At 35.1% G+C, this 19,824-nt stretch overlaps 1 protein-coding gene across 1 annotated transcript in view; it reads left to right on the top strand.

Moving 5' to 3' along the window:
• Nucleotides 1-19,824, top strand: part of Brwd3 (bromodomain and WD repeat domain containing 3) — a 169,737-nt gene that overhangs the window by 79,029 nt on the left and 70,884 nt on the right. Inside the window, exons 8-11 of the mRNA XM_010631085.2 lie at nucleotides 744-965; nucleotides 9,972-10,072; nucleotides 10,918-10,988; nucleotides 11,719-11,819. Coding sequence (XP_010629387.1) covers nucleotides 744-965; nucleotides 9,972-10,072; nucleotides 10,918-10,988; nucleotides 11,719-11,819 — 495 coding nt within the window. The remainder of the gene's footprint in view (nucleotides 1-743; nucleotides 966-9,971; nucleotides 10,073-10,917; nucleotides 10,989-11,718; nucleotides 11,820-19,824) is intronic.

The following is a 19,824-nucleotide window of genomic DNA, read 5'->3' as shown; positions in this document are numbered from 1 at the left end:
TTATATGGTATAACAAAAGAAATTTGTGCTTTTAGAAGTTCTGACTCCTTAGGCTGCCTTACAGACTTGTCTCATTGATTTCATGTTTCTAATTGCATGCTTATCTGAATGTTAATGATTATGATGAGGGTGTTGAATGTCATTTGAAAGAATTTCTATCTGCCACATCAGAGTACAATTGTTTTATAATTATTTTTAAATTCATTTGAAATTCTCAATAGCCATATCAAGATAATGCTTTCCCCAGACACCCCACCCCCGACACTGTACTGGGGATCAAACTCAGGACCTTGCACTTGCAAGGCAGGCGTGGCACCACTGATCTAAATTCCCGGCCCTTTACCAGATATTATTAATGGGCTCGCATTTCCTAAATTTGAGAGTACTTTTCAAAGAAATATATTCCAGAATTTAAGAAGAGTAGCTTTCATACCCTAAGGAAATAATGGCAGAAATGCTTAATGCTGGATCACTTAAAAGTATATTTAAAATATTTTGAGTTTTCAGGATTAGAAGTAGTTTTGAGGAGCTTTTCACAAATCCCACTGTTTATACAATGCTTACTCAGTCTTATCACCACATAATTTATATTTGCTGCTGGATCCATATTTTATGTGGAAAGGATATTAAAAAGCACAGGCTATGAAGTACTCAAATTCTTTTAGCCCCCCCTTTTTTTTGAGGGTGGTGAATGGCAAGTTTCTGTATCATTGTAAATCCTCCATCCTTTTGTGTTACTTTAGGGGTCAGATGACTGTTTGGTGAAAATTTGGGCCACAGATGATGGACGCCTACTTGCTACACTTCGAGGGCACTCTGCTGAAATATCTGACATGGCTGTTAACTATGAAAATACACTCATTGCTGCAGGCAGCTGTGATAAAGTTGTCAGAGTATGGTGTCTTCGAACCTGTGCACCAGTTGCTGTCCTTCAGGGACATTCAGCTTCTATTACTTCCATACAGGTAAGAGAAATCATGATATATTCTAATATATCCAACAAAGGTGATTATTCTCTTATTATTTGTTACATTTATGCATAAAAACACATAGAATAGCAACAGAAAAATGCACTGAAAACTTTGCCCCTATCCTGTAAACATCTATTTTTTAAGTTCCATTTTCTTTTTTAAAAGTATTTATTATTACATATTTGCCATACATAGTGATTATATTTATTGTAGGGATTTAGTAGATATATATAAAACACATCTCAATTGTTTTTTTTCCTGTCCTCTCTAGCCCCTGCCTTTTTTTTTTGCCAGCATCAGATTCTTTTTACCTTATAAATCCTTATGAAGTTAATTATTACATATACAGGTTAACAACCAGTCTAATAGGGGAAAAATATGTAAAACACATGAGATAATCATACTAAATCAAGGTATAATTTCAGATACATTGTCCAAACTGAATCACAATAACTTTTCTTTCCTTTGGCATATTATATCTTTTATTTTGCACTTTATTTATATACTGAGTTTGTCATGTTGGAGAAACCATGTGATATGTAAGCTTGTATGTCTAATTTTATGGCAGAGTAGTTGTGTACTAATACCACATTTTCTTTATCCATTAATTTATTGATGGATATGTAGGCTATTTCCAATATTTAGCTCTTATGAACTTTGCTGCCATAAACATGGATATGCACATATCACCACAGTATGATGTCTTTAAATCTTTTGGAATGAGCCAGGTGGTGCACACCTATAATCCCAGCATTCTGGAGGCTGAGGCAGGAGAATTGCCATGAGTTTGAGACAAGCCTGGGCTACACAGTGAGTTCAAGGCCAGCTTCAGCTACACAAAGAGACCCTGTCTCAAAAACTACACACACAAACACATACACACACACCCACACACCCACACCACACACATCTTTTGGGATGATACCAAGAAGGGTAATAGCTTTGTCAAATGGAATTTCTATTTTTAGTTTTGTAAGGAATCTGTATACTAATTTTCATAGTGGATGTACCAGTTTACACTACCGCCCACAATGAGAAAGTGTTCCTTTTTCCTCACAGCTTCTCCAGAATTTGTTTTTGGTTGATTTCTTGATGATACCTTTTCTTTCTGAAGTGAGATGGAATCTCACTGTTATTTTGGGTTTTTTGTTTGTTTTTGTTTTTGTACTGGGGATTGAACCTATAACCTTACATATGCAAGGCAAGTGCTGTGCCACTGCACTACACTCCAGCCCCTACAGTAATGTTTTAATTTGCATTTTTATTTTTGGTACGGGGGATCAAACTTGAGACCTTGCATTTTCGAGGCAAATGTCAGAACCACTGAGCTAAATCCCTGGCCCCTAATTTGCAGTTTTTGGATGCTCAGCAATGTTAAATTTTTTTTCATGCATTTATTGGCTGTTTGTACTTATTTATCTGAGAAGTAGTTGTTCATTTTAGATGCCCTGTATTGCGGGGGGCAGGATACCACGGACTGAACTTGGGACCTTGCGCTTTTTAGGCGGATGGCAAAACCGCTGAGCCAAATCCTCGGCCCTAATGCCCATTTTTAAATTTGGGAGATCTAATTATTTTGAGTTCTTTATTCTTACATTAGTCCTTTGTGTGAGGAGTAGCTGGCAATTTTTTTGTATGCTGTTTCTTTACTATATTGGTAGGTTCCTTTGCTGAGCAGTTTTCTTTAAAATTTATTGTGATCCAGTTTGTTGATTAACATTATATCTTGTTTGACCATGGTTCTCTTCCAAAAGTCTTTCCCCACACCTATGTCAACAGATATTTTACCTATATTCTAGCAGATTATTTCTGCCCTAATATTTAGATATTTGGTCCATTTTGAATTTAGGCTAGTGCATGGTGAAAGATACAGATATAGTATCAATCTTAAGCATTTGCACAGCCAGTTTTCCCAGCACCAAATGTTAGAGGGTATCTTTCCACCAGAGAAAGGATTTGTCCCCTCTGTCACTGGAGTTGTTTCTGCTTCCTCTGTTCTGTTCAGTTGATCCACAATTTGGGCTTTTTTTTTTTTTTGCCAGTATCATGCTGTTTTTATTGCTGTGGCTTTGTAGTGTAACTTGAAGTCCAGGATTGTGATGCAGTCTGCCTTGCCCTTCCTGCCCAGAATCGCTTTTGCTATTCTAGGTCTCTTCTGGTTCTTTATGAATTTTAGGACTGCCTTTTCTACTTTGGTGTGGAATGCCATTGGTATTTTAATTGGAATTGTCATCTACCCTTGGGGCATCATGGCAATTTTGTGGCAAAGGAGTACACTGAAAGGTGTACAAAACCTATGTCAATTCTTTAGAAGTATTTCTAGTGATGAATTATTATTATTTTTTTTTGGTACTGGGGATTGAACTCAGGTCCTTGCGCTTGCAAGGCAGGCCACTGAACCGCTAAGCTAAATCCCTGGCCAATGAATTATTAATTTTAATTTTATGAGTTTGATTATATTAAACAATGATTACTTAACAGAAAAAATATCAAAATAGTATTGATTTTTTTGTTTGTTTGTTTTTTTGACACAGGGTCTCACTGTGTAGTTGAGACTGACCTGGAACTCACTATATAGCCCAGGTTGGTCTCGAACTCACAGCGATCCTCCTGCCTCAGCCTCTGAGTGCTGGGATTACAGGCGTGCACCACTATGCCTGGCTTTGAATTTTTAATATTTGTTGAGCGTTTTTAAAAAAGCATCAAAATTTTTAACATTGACTTCTTTTGGTTAACAAAATCTAAAAAATAACCACTGAAATAAATTCTTTTGTGAACTACAATGAAAATACCAATAGAATTCTACAGCAAAAATATTTACTTCAGTTATCATACCTAAGGCAGTCTTCACAGATCACAACAGCACATTCCACATACATGTATTGCTTACATTGACAGCACAAGTTTTGCTTTCCTGTCTGTTTTGTAGGACATACTTGATATCTCTCCAGTCTTGCTGTTTTGTCAGGAGGTTCTTATGTTATACAACATGTAAAGCCGAGCATGGTAGCACATGCGTATAATCCCAGTACTTGGGAGTCTGAGCGCAGGAGGGTTGCTGTGCATTCGAGGCCAGCTTGAACTACATAGTGAGACCCTGATTCAAAAAAATAAACAAACATGTAATTAACAAGAACATAAGATATCAATAAAATAAAGTATAAAGTTCCTGGTATGTATTGCGCATTTAGAATAAACACCAATATTTTCACATCAGCTGTTACTTGCTTACAGACCTAAAAGATAACATCAGAAATAAATTCCTACATGAACTATAATAAAAATCCGAATAGACCTCTACAACAAAAATAGTCTTTGCTTCAATTGTCACACTTAAGGCAGTCTTCACACATGACAACTGCATGTGTTCCATGTGCATAATACACCGAGACAGAACTAGGAGAGAGAAAGCCAGGTGCCAGGATAACCAATGCAATTGCAATTGACAAAGGTGATGGCCAGTCCCAGGCACTGTGCTTTATTGGCATCAGTTGGGGTAAAGGCAAGCTACGTGCAGTTTCTATGGAAATGAATGTAAACAAGGCTCATAAAGGACAAGACAAAGCATTCTTGAATTAGGAACAGAATAGACAAAATACATGCTTTTAATTAGAACATTGTCCTTCTAGTAAGAAGGTTTTAAGTTGTGAGAATGGATTTGAGTGTGAGTTACTCTGACCTTGGCACATAGGCTTTGGCTAGACTCACTTTTCAGAACAAGCCAGTTGTGGGGTTAACTCTTTTTTTTTTTTGTACTGGGGATTGAACTCAGGAACTTCTGCTTGCAAGGCAGGCAGCGGAACCACTGAGATAAATCCCTGGCCCTGGGGTTAACTCTTTACAGCCTGCATTGGGCATAATCAATATTACGATCCTCTGCACCTGTTGTAGTAGTTCTTTGTGGTGCTCTGCCTGCCTCTTACCCTGTGAGCTCACTAATGTGCTCCACAATTTTTTTGTGTAGTTGACCAGACAGAAATGTTTTGTTCTTTCTCTGTTGTAAATGATCTCTTATGAGTTCCAGTCCCAGTCATCTAAGAAAATGTCTCTATGGTACTTTGTGCTTGTTATTTTCCTTGTAAACTATTAAACTGTTGGTTTAGGATTAAGTAAAACACAACCACTGGCTAACACTTTATGTTTCAAGTGACATCATAGTGGCTGCATAACTCATCAACAACATCTATTACACCTTTGGTTTTGTTCTAGACAATTACCACCTCAGGCTTCCATTTTTTTGGGGTTTCCTATATCATTATTTCCATCATGGTGGAATGTCAACACCAGCAGTAGCACTTTGTTTTTCTTGGCCTTATATGAGGCCAATGTTATGTTTTTCTGAAGTCTAAAGATTGTACAATATAATTCTCTGTTTTGAAATTGCAACATTTCATTTGGAATTTCTGCTGTGTTCCTGCATACAGTTCCTAGGCTGGTCAGTTTTTCTCTGTTAGCAGACATAACATTGATTGGAAACTATGAAACCAATTGTTGAATGTTACATTCTGATTAGTTTGGAAGATGGGAGCAACAAGTTTGCTCACAAAAGCATTTGATTCATTACCATAGGAAAAAGGACCTGGAGACTGGGTTCCAGAATAATTTTCTTTTGGTACCAAGGATCAAACTTGGGACCTTGGGCTTGCGAGGCAGGTGGTGGCCCCACTGAAAACTCTTTAAAAATCAAAACCTAAATTCAAGAAATTCAAGATTGAGCATTTCATGAGTAAAACTCACCTGTTGCTGCTTTGCAGCTCTTTTATACACCTTGTTTTTCCTCCACTAAGTGGGTGAATGCACAGATGTGTTCCTGTTTTCCCCAGGCACAGCTACTGGGAGCCATACCCAGATTCCATTATGGCAAATTAGATTTTTGCAGAACAAAAAATGGGATGGGTATATTTTATCCTCCTGTGATGCTCAGGGATACATACATAAAAGAATGGAGCATTATGTGGTTAAAAATCTCAATTTGACACTTTTGCCCACTTCATTGTACCAAATGGGTGACCACATAGATTGCTTCCTGTGTCCCTCAGGCAAAGCTACTGAGACTCACAGTCACTACTTTTATGCTAAAGTTTATAATTAGAAAAGTGTGGAATAGTTAACCCAAGGGTAACCCAATTGGGTAACCCACAGTAATGCCCCAAGGGATCTGTATAATTCTTTTAGAGGTATGGCCATTTTGGGTTATGGGTTCTGCCTAAGTAGGAGTAAGGGATACCTTTCTATTTTCTGATATTCTGTTTGATCTTTTTCAGAATACTATAGGTTTCATTGTAGAGATCTTTGACTTCCTTGGTTAGGTTAATTCCTAAGCATTTCATATTTTTTTATGTAATTTGGACAAGTTATTTCTCTCTTGGAGGATTTGTTGTTTGTTGTTACAAGTAGGTTAATGAGTTTTGATTATTTACTTTGTATCCTGCTATGCTACTAAATTTTGTTATTAGTTGTGGGAGTGTTTTGGTAGAATTTTTGCTGTCTTTTATGTATAGGATCATGTCTTCTGCAAATAATAATAATTGAATTTGTTTCTTTCCTATGCATATTTGTTTTCTTTCTTTTTTGAATTGTTCTTGCTAATGTTTCAAGAACTATATAGAAAGTGGTGGCAGTGGTTATCCTTGACTTGTTCCTTTTTTTTAGAGGGAAAGTGTTCAGCATTTCTCCTTTTAGAATGATGTTGACCATTGTTTTGTCATAGATGGCTTTTATCAGACTGAGGTAAAGAACTTCTATTCCTATTTTGTTGTGGGTTTTTGTCACGAATCTTGTGTGCCTTTTCTGCATCTATATATATGATCATGAATGTGTTTTTTATAGTATTTGCTTCAGTTTATGTGATGTATCACATTGATTTGCATATGTTGAACCACCCCTGCATCTCTGAAATGAATCCTACTTGGTCATGACATATGATCTTTTTCATCATTTGCCATTCTGTTTGCCCATACCTTAATGAGGATTTTTCCATCTATATTAATTAGTTTGCTTTATAGTTTTGTTTTTTGTTCATTGAATGCTTTTTTAATTTTAAAAATTATATTTGTTTAATTAACAAGTTGATAATGAAAACAATCTGGTTTTTTTTTTGTTTGTTTGTTTGTTTTGTTTTTGTACCAGGGATTGAATTTGGGACCTCACACTTGCAGCAGGCGCTATGCCACTGAGCTAAATTCCTGGCAGCTATTCTAATTTTTGATCAGGGTAAAGCTTGCTCCCAGGAATGACTTTGAGAGTACTGCTTCCCTTTCAATTTCATTAAAAAGTTTGAGGAGTATTGGTATTAGATCTTTTCTGAAGTTCTTGTAGACTATGGCTGTAAGTCTCTCTTCTTGGTTCAGCTCTAGTAGTTCATATGTACCTAGGAATTTATGAATTTCTTCTGAATTTTCCTTTTTATTACCCTACAGGCTTTCAAAGTAGCTCCTGATAATCTTGATTTTGGCAGAATCCATTGTCATGTCATCTTTTATGTTTTTAGTTGCTTGGATTTGAATCTTTTTTTCCACTTATTTTGGTAAGATTGGCTAAGAATTTTCCTATTTTTTTTTAATCTTTCAAAGAACTGACTCTCTGATTCATTGATTCTATGTATGTATGTTTATATGGGGTTTTTTGTTCTCAATTTCACTAATTTTTATTCTGACCTTATTTACTTCCTTGTATTAGCTTTGGGTTTGGATTGTGCTTTTTTTCTTGGATACAGTATTGAGATCTTTCACTAGGGTATTTATTTCGGCTTGTTGTGTTTTTCTGATATGGTCATTCACAGCCATAAATTTCTCTTAAACAGCTGTGTTCATTAGTCCCATACGTTCTAGTGTGTTGTACTGGCATTATCTGTAATTCTAGGACCTGTCTTATCCCTTAAATTCCTGTGACTCATTGATTATTCAGTAATGTGTTATTTAACTTACAAATGTTTTATAGCTTCTGTGGTGCCATTGATTTCTAGTTTCATTGCACTGTGATCTGATAATATGCATAACTTTGATTCTTTTGAATTTATTTAAGCATGTTTTATGGGTAGTATGTCATTTGTTTTGGAAAAAATCCCATGTACTGCCAAGCAGAATGGCAATGTTTTTATTTGATGGAACATTTTGTAGACATCTATTGAGTACACGTTTTTGATGTATTAGTTCTACTGTGATATTTATCGGTTGTTTTTTTTTTTTTTTTTTTTTTTTTTTTTTACCAGGGATTGAACTCAGGACCTTGCTCTTGTGAGGCAGGTGTAGTGCCAACTGAGCTCATTCCCCTGCCCCTAATTTTACTGGTATTGTATTCTAGTGTCAGTGGGGTATCAAGAACACCATTTGTATGGGTGTTTATCTGATTTTTTAGGTCCATTAGTGTTTGGTTTATGAATTGTGTATGCTTGTATTTGTTGCATAATTTGTAATTATTGACTCTTCCTGTAAAATTGTTCACTTAACCAATATGTAATGACCTTCATTGTCTCTTTTCTATACAAATACGAAAATCAAGTAAAAGACTTGTAATATCTATAATGATCATTTGATTTATTTCAAAATATATTATAATTCTGTGTATCTTGATTCCTAAGTATATCAATGGAAAATGTTCATTATATCTATTTGAGATTATAAAATCTCAGCAATATACCAGAAACCCTGCTCTCACTTTAAGCTTTTTCCTGATTTCTGGGCATGAGGAATCTTTTTATTTTGCTCTTTGTATTTTGAGATTTTCATGTAAGAGAAACGATGTGAAGCTTGTGTGGTTTATTTTATTTAACATTATGGTCTCAAGGTACATCTGTTTTCCTACAAATTATTGATCTTTATTCTTTCTGTGGCAGAGTAGTATTCCACACTTTCTTTATCCATTCCTCTCTTGATGGACATATAGGCTTATTCCAAGATGTAGCTATTATGAATTTTACTTGTATAACCATGGGTATGCATCTGTCACTGTAATACGATGTCTTCAGCTCTTGGGAAGATACCTAGAAGAGGAATAGCTAGATTGAATGAAATTTCTCTTTTCAATTTTTAAGATATCTACACACTGATTTTCATAATGGCTGTACAAGTTTACATTTCCACTGACAATGTAGAACTGTTCTTTTATCCCCAGACTCTCACCAGCATTTGTTACTTGATGATAGCCATTCTTTCTGCAGTAAGATGGAATCTCAATGTTTTAATTTGCATTTCTCTAATGGCCAGAGATGCTGAACATTTTTTCATGTATTTATAGGCCATTTGTACTTCTTCTGAGAAGTGTGTATTTATCTCAGCTGCCCATTTTTTGATTTGTTATTTTATTTAGAGGTTTGTTTTATGTGTTCATTATATCTAGATAGTTTAAAAGGACAAAATTAATATGATACTTCATTGAAGCAGTTGTTTAAAATATTAAATCCTGGGGCTGGTCCCAAATTTAATCCCTGGTACCAAAATGAACAAAAATTATATCGCAGGTACTTAAATGTTATTTACCTAATCATTGGTTTTAAATTTACCTCTGATGCTATTTTCTTTTCTTTTTTTGTACCAGAGAATGCACTCAGGACCTTGTGCTTGTGAGGCAGGTGCCGTGCCATTGAGCTAAATCCTGGCCCATGCTTTTGTTTTCTTATAAGTTATAAAATATTCTGGTTGTGTAGAAGCATATAATTAGCACACTTTCCATGATTTAACTAGTAATGAATTTGTGAGTTTATTCTTTAGTAAAAGTGATCAAAACATTCTTAAAGTATGATGTGAAGTTATTTTAAAGTACTTAATTTTTTAAGGACTGAAATATTTTATCGTAAATTCAATTACTACTTTTTTATAGCTTTTGCTATTTTAAATTTTCATAAGGCATTTATTAATCTAGGAAATTTAAATAACATCCTTTGAAACTGAAATTATTAAGTAAATGTATTGCATATTTATTAAAATGAGTATATTTTGAAAACCTGCTGTTTGAAAGTTTGAATATGAAAACTTTATATTTGAATCCGATTTTTTTTTTAAGTTTTGTCCATCAACTAAAGGCACAACAAGATACCTCACTTCTACTGGTGCTGATGGAACAATCTGTTTCTGGCAATGGCATGTAAAAACAATGAAGTTTAGGTAAGTTTAAAAGAATTTTAGAATTTTTTGAAAAGTCAAATATGTTTATTTTTATTTGTTACCTTCATTCTTAATAGTCCACAAATTTAAATGTGCACACACACACACACACACACACTCACACACACACTTTTTTGTGTATACATCTTCATACATATTTTAATTTATAATTAGATATTTTAGAATAAACCTTTGATGCATTTTTGTTTGTTTGTTTGTTTGTTTGTTTTTTGGTTTGTTTAGACAGGGTCTCACTATGTATTTGAGACTGACCTGGAACTCACTATGTAGCCCCGGCTGGTCTCGAACTCACAGCGATCCTCCTGCCTCAGCCTCCCGAGTGCTGGGATTACAGGCGTGAGCCACCACGCCCGGCTGATGCGTTTTTTTTTAAGATATAAATTTATATGGAAAATTTTGGTATGAGGTGTTTCATTTCTTGTTAAGAACTCTTGGAACTTTTTTTAATGGTAGCAGTAGGTAACATGGTAATATGATTGTAAAACTATAACTATACTGATATATATTTGCATTTAATGAATTCTTAACCTGAATAATAGGAATAGTACTTGTTGGCATAGTACTCATTGTCAGTTCCCTTTAGTTTTTCTATACTAATGCTAAATCCAGCTATATTCAGTATTATGTCAGAATTCTTGCCCAGTAAGCCAATTGTGGTGCTACACACCTTTAGTCTTAGCTACTTGGGAACATGAGGTAGAAGGATCACTTGACACCAGTAATTCAAGACCAGCCTGGGCAATAATAAGATCCCTGTCTCACAAAAGATTTTACCCAATAGATGAGAGGAACAAAAAATGAAAACATTTTTCTTTTCTCTTTAGAGATCGCCCATTGAAATTTACTGAGAGATCCAGACCTGGAGTTCAAATATCTTGTTCATCTTTTAGTTCTGGTATGTACAAAAATTAAACGTTTTAAATCTGTAAATGATAAAAGGCTTCAATTTTATGAAGAAAGATGTATATGCATGACTATAGGGGAAGGACATAAAACATGTGACACATATGCTATCTTAGATGAAACTTTATGGACTCTACTTAACATATAATAATGGTTGACTCTGTTGCATTAGTCACATTTTATATATTCCAGAATGGATTTGATAAAAAAGAAACTGAATTCCCACTCCAAATATATATTAACAAAAATGAATAACACCCCCAATTTAAAAATAATCTTGCCCTAATTTTACAGAAAATACATGGTGTGGTTACATACAGAATATACTTTTGTAGTGTGTAAACAGACTTTTTGTATAAGAATGTATCTTTTTTCCTTTCATTGTAAAATATACATAAAATTTACTACTTTACCTATTTCTGAGTGTCTGTGGAAGAAATTAATTCTTAAAGACTATGACCTTTAGTGTGTATGATCCATAATCCTGTATGTAATGTGTATTTGATAGATTTTGCTAGGTGAATGATAACATTATCTTACAAATTTCTCGTGTTTTCATTGAATTTTATTTCTTTTTCTTTGAATATTAGTATATTTTTAACAGTTAGAAAACAACCTTGAGTTTCTTGACTCATTTTTACTAGTACATGGTTGCATGCAACTAAAAACCAATTGGAGATTTCTAAAGCTCTTTGATACTATGTTATTTTTTACTCTTCTAGGTGGTATGTTCATTACAACAGGTAGCACTGACCATGTGATTAGAATTTATTATTTGGGATCTGAAATCCCAGAGAAAATTGCTGAATTAGAATCACATACGGTAAGAATGAAATGAAAATTTTAAATGTTATTTTATTTTTTCACACCTCTGAAAAATTGCATTCATTTTTTTCTTTACTGATCTGTACACTACTTACTATAGCATGGATTGGTACTAAAACATTTATGTCAAGGTGATTCTTTAATAATGAAGATAAGTTTGAAATTCTGGATTTACTATGGTTATAGCATGTAACTTCTATTTAACTGTACAGAAGTAAAACAATATAAATGTTTTATATTCATACATTATAGTAATTTTTTTTTTGGTACTGGGGATCAAACTCTGGACCTTGTGCTTGCAAGGCAGGCAACAGCACCAGTGAGCTAAATTCCTGGCCCATTATAATAATAATTTATTGCTTTTTAAGCTGGTTGTATTTTATTAGTTATAGGAAGTGTTTTTACCTAAAATCTACATACTTATTAAAAGCACTATTAAGTATATCTTAAGGCAAAAGTATTTTTAAGAAATTTAGATTATTGATCTTAGAATGATTATTTTTTAGAATACCACCTGAGATTGTGGAACTCAGTATTCCATAGTTATAACAGGCTTATATGCAGAGAGCTAGGCACAAGACTTGTGTGACAGCCATTTGTGGCTAGCCCTTGTCCTTTTGATTTTTCCTTATTCCCTTATAACTGTTTGAAAAAAGCTTTGAACTATTACTACTTAGTTATATCCTTGCATACTTTCCTTTTTTTGTCCATTATTAAGTTTATTGGTACATTAAAAGCACACAATAGTTACATGTATCATTGGGATCTTGTACCTTTACATGATATAATCATGGTTCTTGATTTTTCCCCATACCCTGCCCTCCCTTAACCCATTGGCACGCTTCCCTATTTACAAAGGCTGTTTTTCCATTTTTTCACATTTGTTTTCCATTATTTCTTTCCCCTCCACTTCTCACTTTTCCTTTCACGAATTTCTTCCTATTTCACACTCCCAATTATACCATCTGAACCTTATTTGCACTTTTAGTTTTTCACACCAGAGAAACTATTCAGCGTTTACTTATGTGTCCTATTTATTTCACTTAAGACTATAACCTCAGTGTGCATCCAAGTGGAAACAGCCCAATTGCCTGTCAACTGAAGACTATAAACATGGGAGCACAGATATCACTGTGGCATGATTCTTTTAATTCTTTTTTTTTTCAGCTTTAATTGAGTTTATTGGTACATTTTAGGGATAGAGTATAGTTACATTCATTGTTGGGATCTTGTACCTCTACATGACAAGTCTTGATTCTCATTTTTTTCCTCTTACCTCTGCCCTCCCTTCACCCCCTCCTCCCCTCCCCATCTACAAACACTTTATTTTCATCTTTTCATTCTCTCACATTTTTTTCTTTTCCCTTTTTGTTCTTCCCCTACGTATCACACCTTCCCTACACCTTTAGCTCCTTTCCTCCCATTTCTAAATGTCAGTAATCTTATTAGAATCTTATGCATTGTTGCAGAATATTCACACCAGGGAAACTATTACTCGTTCTTTATGGCTGAGTAATATTCCATTTTATAGAAAAACCACATCTTCTTTATCCAGTTTCCAACGGATGGGCAAATGGGCTGTTTCCAAGATTTAACTATTACAAACTGTGCTGCTATAAACATGGGTGCACATACTTCTCTGTGATATGATTCTTTTAGTTCTCTTGGAAAGATACCCAGCAGAGGGATGGCTGGGTCAAATGGAACCTCCAGTCCAATCTCTTTGAGGTATCTCCATATTGATTTCCACAGTGGTTGCACCAGTCTACACTCCCATCAACAATAGAGAAATTTTCCTTTCTCCACATAACCCCACCAACATTTGTTGTCGGTTGATTTCTTGATAGCATCCATTCTTTTGGGGATGAGGTGGAATCTCAGTGCTGTTTTCATCTGCATCTCTTGAATGACCAATGACGTTGAACATTTTTTCATATATTTATTTGCTGCTTTTACTTGTTTGTCTGAGAAATGTCTGTTGATGTCAGATGCCTCTTTTTGAATCAGGTCTTTGTATTTGGGTGGTCTGATTTTTTAGAGTTCATTATATATTCTAGATAGTAGTTCTTTGTCTGAGGAGTAGCTGGTAAAATATTTTTTCCCAAATTATAGGTTGACACTTAGCTCTGTTAGTCATTTCTCTTGCACTGAAAAAACTTTTTAATACAATGAGATCCCAGTTGTTAATTCTTTGTGCAAGTTCTCGTGCTGCTGAGGATTTGTTCATAAAGACTTCTCCTATACCAATATTTTCAAGAGTTCATCCTAATTTACTTTCTAGTAAGTTTAGTGTTTCTGTTGTGATACTTAGATTTTTTTTTTTTTGGTTTTTTTGAGACAGGGTCTCACTATGTAGTTGAGACTGACCTGGAACTCACTATGTAACCCAGGCTGGTGTTGAACTCACAGCAGTCCTCCTGCCTCAGCCTCCCGAGTGCTGGGATTATAGGCATGCACTACCACACCTGGCCTTGATACTTAGATTTTTAATCCACTTGGATTTTAGTTTAGGACATGGTAAAAGATAGGGATCTACTTTTAATCTTTGGCAAGTTAAAAGCCAGTTTTTCCAACACCATTTATTAAAGAGACTGTCTTTCCTCCAGTGAAGATGGTTACCTCCTTTGTCAAGGATGAGGTAGCTGAGTATGACTGGTATTATATTTCCATCTTCTAATCTGTTCCATTGATCCTGAGGTCTGTTTCTTTGCCTGTACCATGCTGTTTTGATCACAGTGGCTTTGTAGTGTAGTTTCAAGTTGGGAATTGTGATATCCCCTGCCATGTCTCTTTTGCTTAGTATGGTTTTTCTAATCTAGGTCTCTTCTGGTTCCAAATGAATTTTTGGATTGTTTTATCAAGTTCTGTGAAATATACTGTTGGGATTTCAATAGGGATTGCATTGAATCTATAGAAATTTTGGAAATATGGCCATTTTCACTATGTTGATTTCTCCTACCCAGGAGCAAGGGTTATTTTTCCCATTTCTTTTTTTCTTTTTTCTTTCTTTTTTTTTTTTTGGTACTGGGGATCGAACTCAGGTTCTTGTGCTTTTGAGGCAGGTGGCAGAATCACTGAGCTAAATCCCTGGCCCTTTTCCAACTTCTTATATCCTCTTCAATCTCTTTTTTCAGAGTGCTATAGTCTTCAGTGTAGAGGTCTTTTGTTGCCTTCGTTAGATTGACTCCTAGATATTTCATTATTTCTGGATGTTATTATGAAAGGAATTGTTTCTCAATTTCTATCTCAGTGAGTCTGTTATTTGTGTACAAAAAGGCTATTGATTTTTGAGTGTTGACTTTGTATCCCACTTCTGTAATGAATCAGTCAATTAACTCTAGCAGTCTCTTGGGAGAATTTTTTGGATCTTCTTTTTCGAGTATCATATCATCTGCAAATAGTAACAGTTTAATGTCTTCCTTTCCTATCTTTATTCCTTTTACTTCTTTCTCTTGTCTACCTGTGTGGCTAATGTTTCTAGAAATATATTGAACAGAAGTGATAGTGGACATCCTTGTCTTGTTTGTGATTTGAGCATGAAGGTTTTTAGTTTTTGACCATTTAGAATGATATTGGCTGTTGGTTTTTGAGATAGCCTTTATCAGGTTGACATAAAGACTATCTATCCAGTTTTCTGTAGGGTTTTTATCATGAATGTGTGTTGCATTTTGATGAATGCTTTTTCTGCATCTATTGAGATGCTCTATGGGTTTTGTCCTTAATTCTGTTAATTACATTTATTGATTTACATATGTTGAACCATCCTTGCATCCCTGGGATAAACTCAACTTGGTCAGGGTGTATGATCTTCTTGATGATCTTCTGTATTCTGTTTGCCAGTATCTTACTGAGGATTTTTGCAACTATATTCATTAGGGAGATTGGCCTGTAGTTCTCTTTTTTTGGTTGGGTCTTTCCCTGGTTTGGGAATCAAAGTAACACTTACTTCCAGGACTGAATTTGGAGTGTTGCTTCCCTTTTAATTTTGTTAAAGAGTTTAAAGAGCAGTAGCAGTAGTTCTTCTCTAAATTTCTTGTAGAATTCAGCAATGAAGTCGTAGGGGCCTGGGTTTTTCTTTGTCGGTAATGTTTTAAGTACATTTTCAATTTCACTGAATGTAATTAGGGTGTTTTGACTCTTTATATCATATTGGTTAAACTTTGGAAGTTCATTTGTGTCTAGGAATCTGTCCATTTCTTCTGTATTTTCCATTTATTAGAGTATAGGTTTTCAAAATAGGTATTGATGAACTTGTGGATTTCTGGTGTGTCTGTTGTGACTTCACCTTTTTCATTCCTAATTGTATGAATTTGAGCCTTTTCTTTCCGTTTTTGTTAAGGTTGGCTAATTGTTTATTGATTTAGAAAACCAACTCTTAGTTCCATCTATTTTTTTTGCATCATTCTCTTAGTCTCCATTGCATTAATTTCTGGTCTGATGTTTATAATTTCCTCCCTTGTACAAGCTTTCAGTTTGTCTTGCTCTTCTTTTTCTAGGAACTTAAGGTTAAGCATTAGGTTGTTTATTTGAACTTGCTCTGTTGCGCTAGTATGGGTGTTTACTGCTATGAATTTCCCTTGTGCAACTGCTTTCATTGTGTCCCATATATTCCTGTATTTTGTGTTGGCATTATCATTTAATTCTAGAAACTGTGTAATTTCTTCTTTAATTTCCTCTGTGACCCAATTGTTGTTTAGAAGGATGTAGTTTAACTTCCATGTTTATGTGAAGTTCTTGGGGTTTCTTCAGCTATTGCTCTCCAGTTTAATTGCAATATGGTCTGATAATGTACAAGGGATAACTTAAATTCCTTTGCATTACTTAAGCATGTTTAATGAGCTAGCATGTGGTGTATTTTGGGGAATGACCTATGTGCAGCCAAAAAGAATGTATATTCTGATTTTGTGGGGTGAAACACTCTGTAGACATCTACTAAGTCTGTTTCTTCTAAGACTTGGTTCAGTTCTGTTTTTTCGCTGTTGATTTTTTGTGTAGATGATCTGTCTATTTGTGTCAGTGGAGTATTGAAGTCCCCCACTACAATTGTATTAGTGCTTGTATTAGTGCTAATTTCATTTTTCATATCCATTAATATTTGTTTTGTATTGTTGGGGGCATTAGTATGTGGTGCATATATATTTATGATTGTTATTTCTTCCTCTTGTATTTTCCCTTTACAAGGATGTAGTGGACTTCTTTCTCTCAATTAGTTTTGCTTTGAAATCTACTCTGTCTGCAAATAAGTTAGCTAACTCCACTTTTTTCTGGGCTCCTGTCACATGGAGAACAGTTTTCCATCCTTTTACTCTTCATTTGAGTTTCTTTGTGGATTAAGTGGGTTTCTTGTATACAGCATATTGTTGGATTTTGCTTTTTGATCCATTCTGCCAGCCTGTTTCTTTGATTGGTGAATTGAGGCTATTAACGTTGATAGTTATAATTGACATGTATTGGCTTTTCATTGTTACATTATTTTCCTGTTGTTGGTTCTTTTGTTTTTTATTTTTCCATTCTCCCTATAATTTCTTACCTTGCCTAGTATATTTGCTTTGTTGGCCCTAATGGAGTTGAGGTCTTCATTTTCTTTTTCTGGGATATTGCTTATAAGTTTTTGGAGTGCTGGTTTGGTGTTCATGAAGATTCTGCTGGATTTGGTCTGTTGGGCCTTGTGAAATTGTGTCTTTTTCTAGGATATTATTTAGAATTATTTGTAGTGCTGGTTTGGTATTCATGTAGTTTCTCAGATGTTCTTTGTTGTGGAAGTATCTTATTTCCCCATCAATTTTGAGAGATAGTTTTGCAGGATACATCAGCATAAGTTGGAAGGTGTTTTCTTTTCAGACTTAAAATATCTCACCCCAAGCTCTCCTTGACTTTAGGGTTTGTGTTGAAAAGTCTGCTGTGATTCTAATGGGCTTTCCTTTGAATGTGATTTTTTTTTTTCTCTAACCACTTGTAGTAGTTTGTTCTTCTGTTGCATTTCTGGGATCTTGATTATTATATGTTTAGGTATAGATTTTTTTGATCATGGTAGTTGGAGTCCTATATACCTTACTTTTCTGTATGTCAAATTCTTCCCCTCTGTTTGGGAAGTTGTCTGTCTTTAACTCTGTTAACAGTTTTTTGTTTTCATATCATTTGTACTTTCTCCTGCTACTTCATGGATTCCTATCAGTCCTGTTTCTTTCTTTTTTTTTTTTTTTTTTTGCATCATCTAAGAATTGTTGGATTGATTTCTCATGGTCCCTTACTGTTTTTAAGAGATCTCTCTTTTCATCGTTACTGACTGCAATCCTGTCATCTACATCTGCAATTATATCTTCACATTCAATCATCCTGCTGTGAATGCTTTCTGTAGAGTTTTTTATCTTCTGTATATCTGTTTGAATCTGTTTCATGGATTCCATTTCTTTTTATCCTTAGCATTCATGGATTACATCATGGTCCTGAGCTCATCTCTTTGTTTATCTGTTTCTGTTCCAGAATCTCCAATCATATCTTTCATTCTTCTCACTATCTCTGTGGTTATCTTGGAAATTGTTTCTGTTCTGAATTTTTCTAGAGCCTCATTCTTCTGTGTTTTGTTGTTGTTTTGTTTTTCCTTCCAGTGGTATCAGTTCAGGGTGACCAGATATTTGACTGTCAGACTTTTCCACCTCATTTCTCCCACAGTTTACCTTTGGTGGGGTGGAAGTCTGTGTTTGTGTCATGTGCAAATGCCACCTCATTTCTATTTTTGGCGTTGGTATTGTCCTTGGTTTAATTCATCATTTAATACTCCCATCTTCCAGAAATAGCTGGTCTTTAGGTTTTGAGTCTCTAATGTCTCTGAGGCAAACTCATTTTCATTATACCAGTGAGGACAACTGATTAGGTCAATCACAACACCTTAGCCCAAGTGATACAATCAGCAACACAATAGCAGCAAGCACAGCTTAGAAAATGACAATTTGTGGTAGTTATTGATCTATCTCCTTTAACCATGTGAATGTAATAAAAATTGAGTACCAGCCCAAAATATGTTTATAGTGAATAAACTTCAATATAGCAACTTTACTCTTCAGGTTGGGGTTTAGAAGGAGTTGGGGAGGGAGGGATAGATAGAATAGAGAAAGGTTAGAAGTGATGTCAGAGGACACAGGACAGTGCACAAATTCTAGGGAGATGTTGAAGAGAAGAGGAAAAAAGCAGAACAAAATATTCCCAAGAACAAAGCAAGCTAATAGCAATAGGGAGGCTATCGGCTGTAATTGCGTTCTTTTAAAACTCATGGCAATTGAGAGAAGGAAAAAAAGAAAAAAAATGGAAAAGAGAGAAAATAAATTCTAATTAGGATAGGAACAGGTACAAAAAGGGAGAGTAATGGAGCACAAGGGGAAGATAGATAAAAATATTTTAAATGATTAAAGATAAGTGAAAAAAGGTAGCTTGAAAATAAAAAAATACAAATAGAAACAGAGGGCCTCCTTCAGGCTTGATACAATAGACAGCTTGGGCAGGCATGTGCAGGTCTTAGCTAATTAGTCTCAGCAAGCCAGCTGGTATCCCCTGAGGTGCAGGCTGATTTTTGGCTGCAAGGTCCAAATTGAGATTGCTGACATCCTGCTGGGTTGAACTCTACAAGATTCTACTGCAGGTTCCAGCTGTCTTTCCCCTAAAGTTAGATCTGTTTCTGATGTGAGGTGCTGGTCCCTCTGATTTACCTACTATGGTGGTATAGTGTGCCTTTATCGCAGAGATTTTCTTCACTTTTCCAATGGGCTTCAACTTTCATCTAGGAGCCTTAGAGAGGCTTTCTTTCTCTTGTTCATGGTTTGGGGGACAGGAACACCACTACATTGGCATCCCTGTGGTGTGGGGTCAAAGGGGCGGGCCTCCTGGCAAGTTGCAAGAAGTGGCTGGGCTTCTCTGTGGAGTTAAGTCATAGGCCTTGAATAATTTTCATGCATCTCTTACTTCTCTTCCCTTCCTTTAAAATAATTATTTACTATGGATTATGGGAA

Source organism: Fukomys damarensis, unplaced genomic scaffold, assembly GCF_012274545.1.
Source record: "Fukomys damarensis isolate Sample0158 unplaced genomic scaffold, DMR_v1.0_HiC HiC_scaffold_39, whole genome shotgun sequence".
Classification (NCBI taxonomy): domain Eukaryota; kingdom Metazoa; phylum Chordata; class Mammalia; order Rodentia; family Bathyergidae; genus Fukomys; species Fukomys damarensis.
This window is presented reverse-complemented; position numbering and strand designations above follow the sequence as displayed.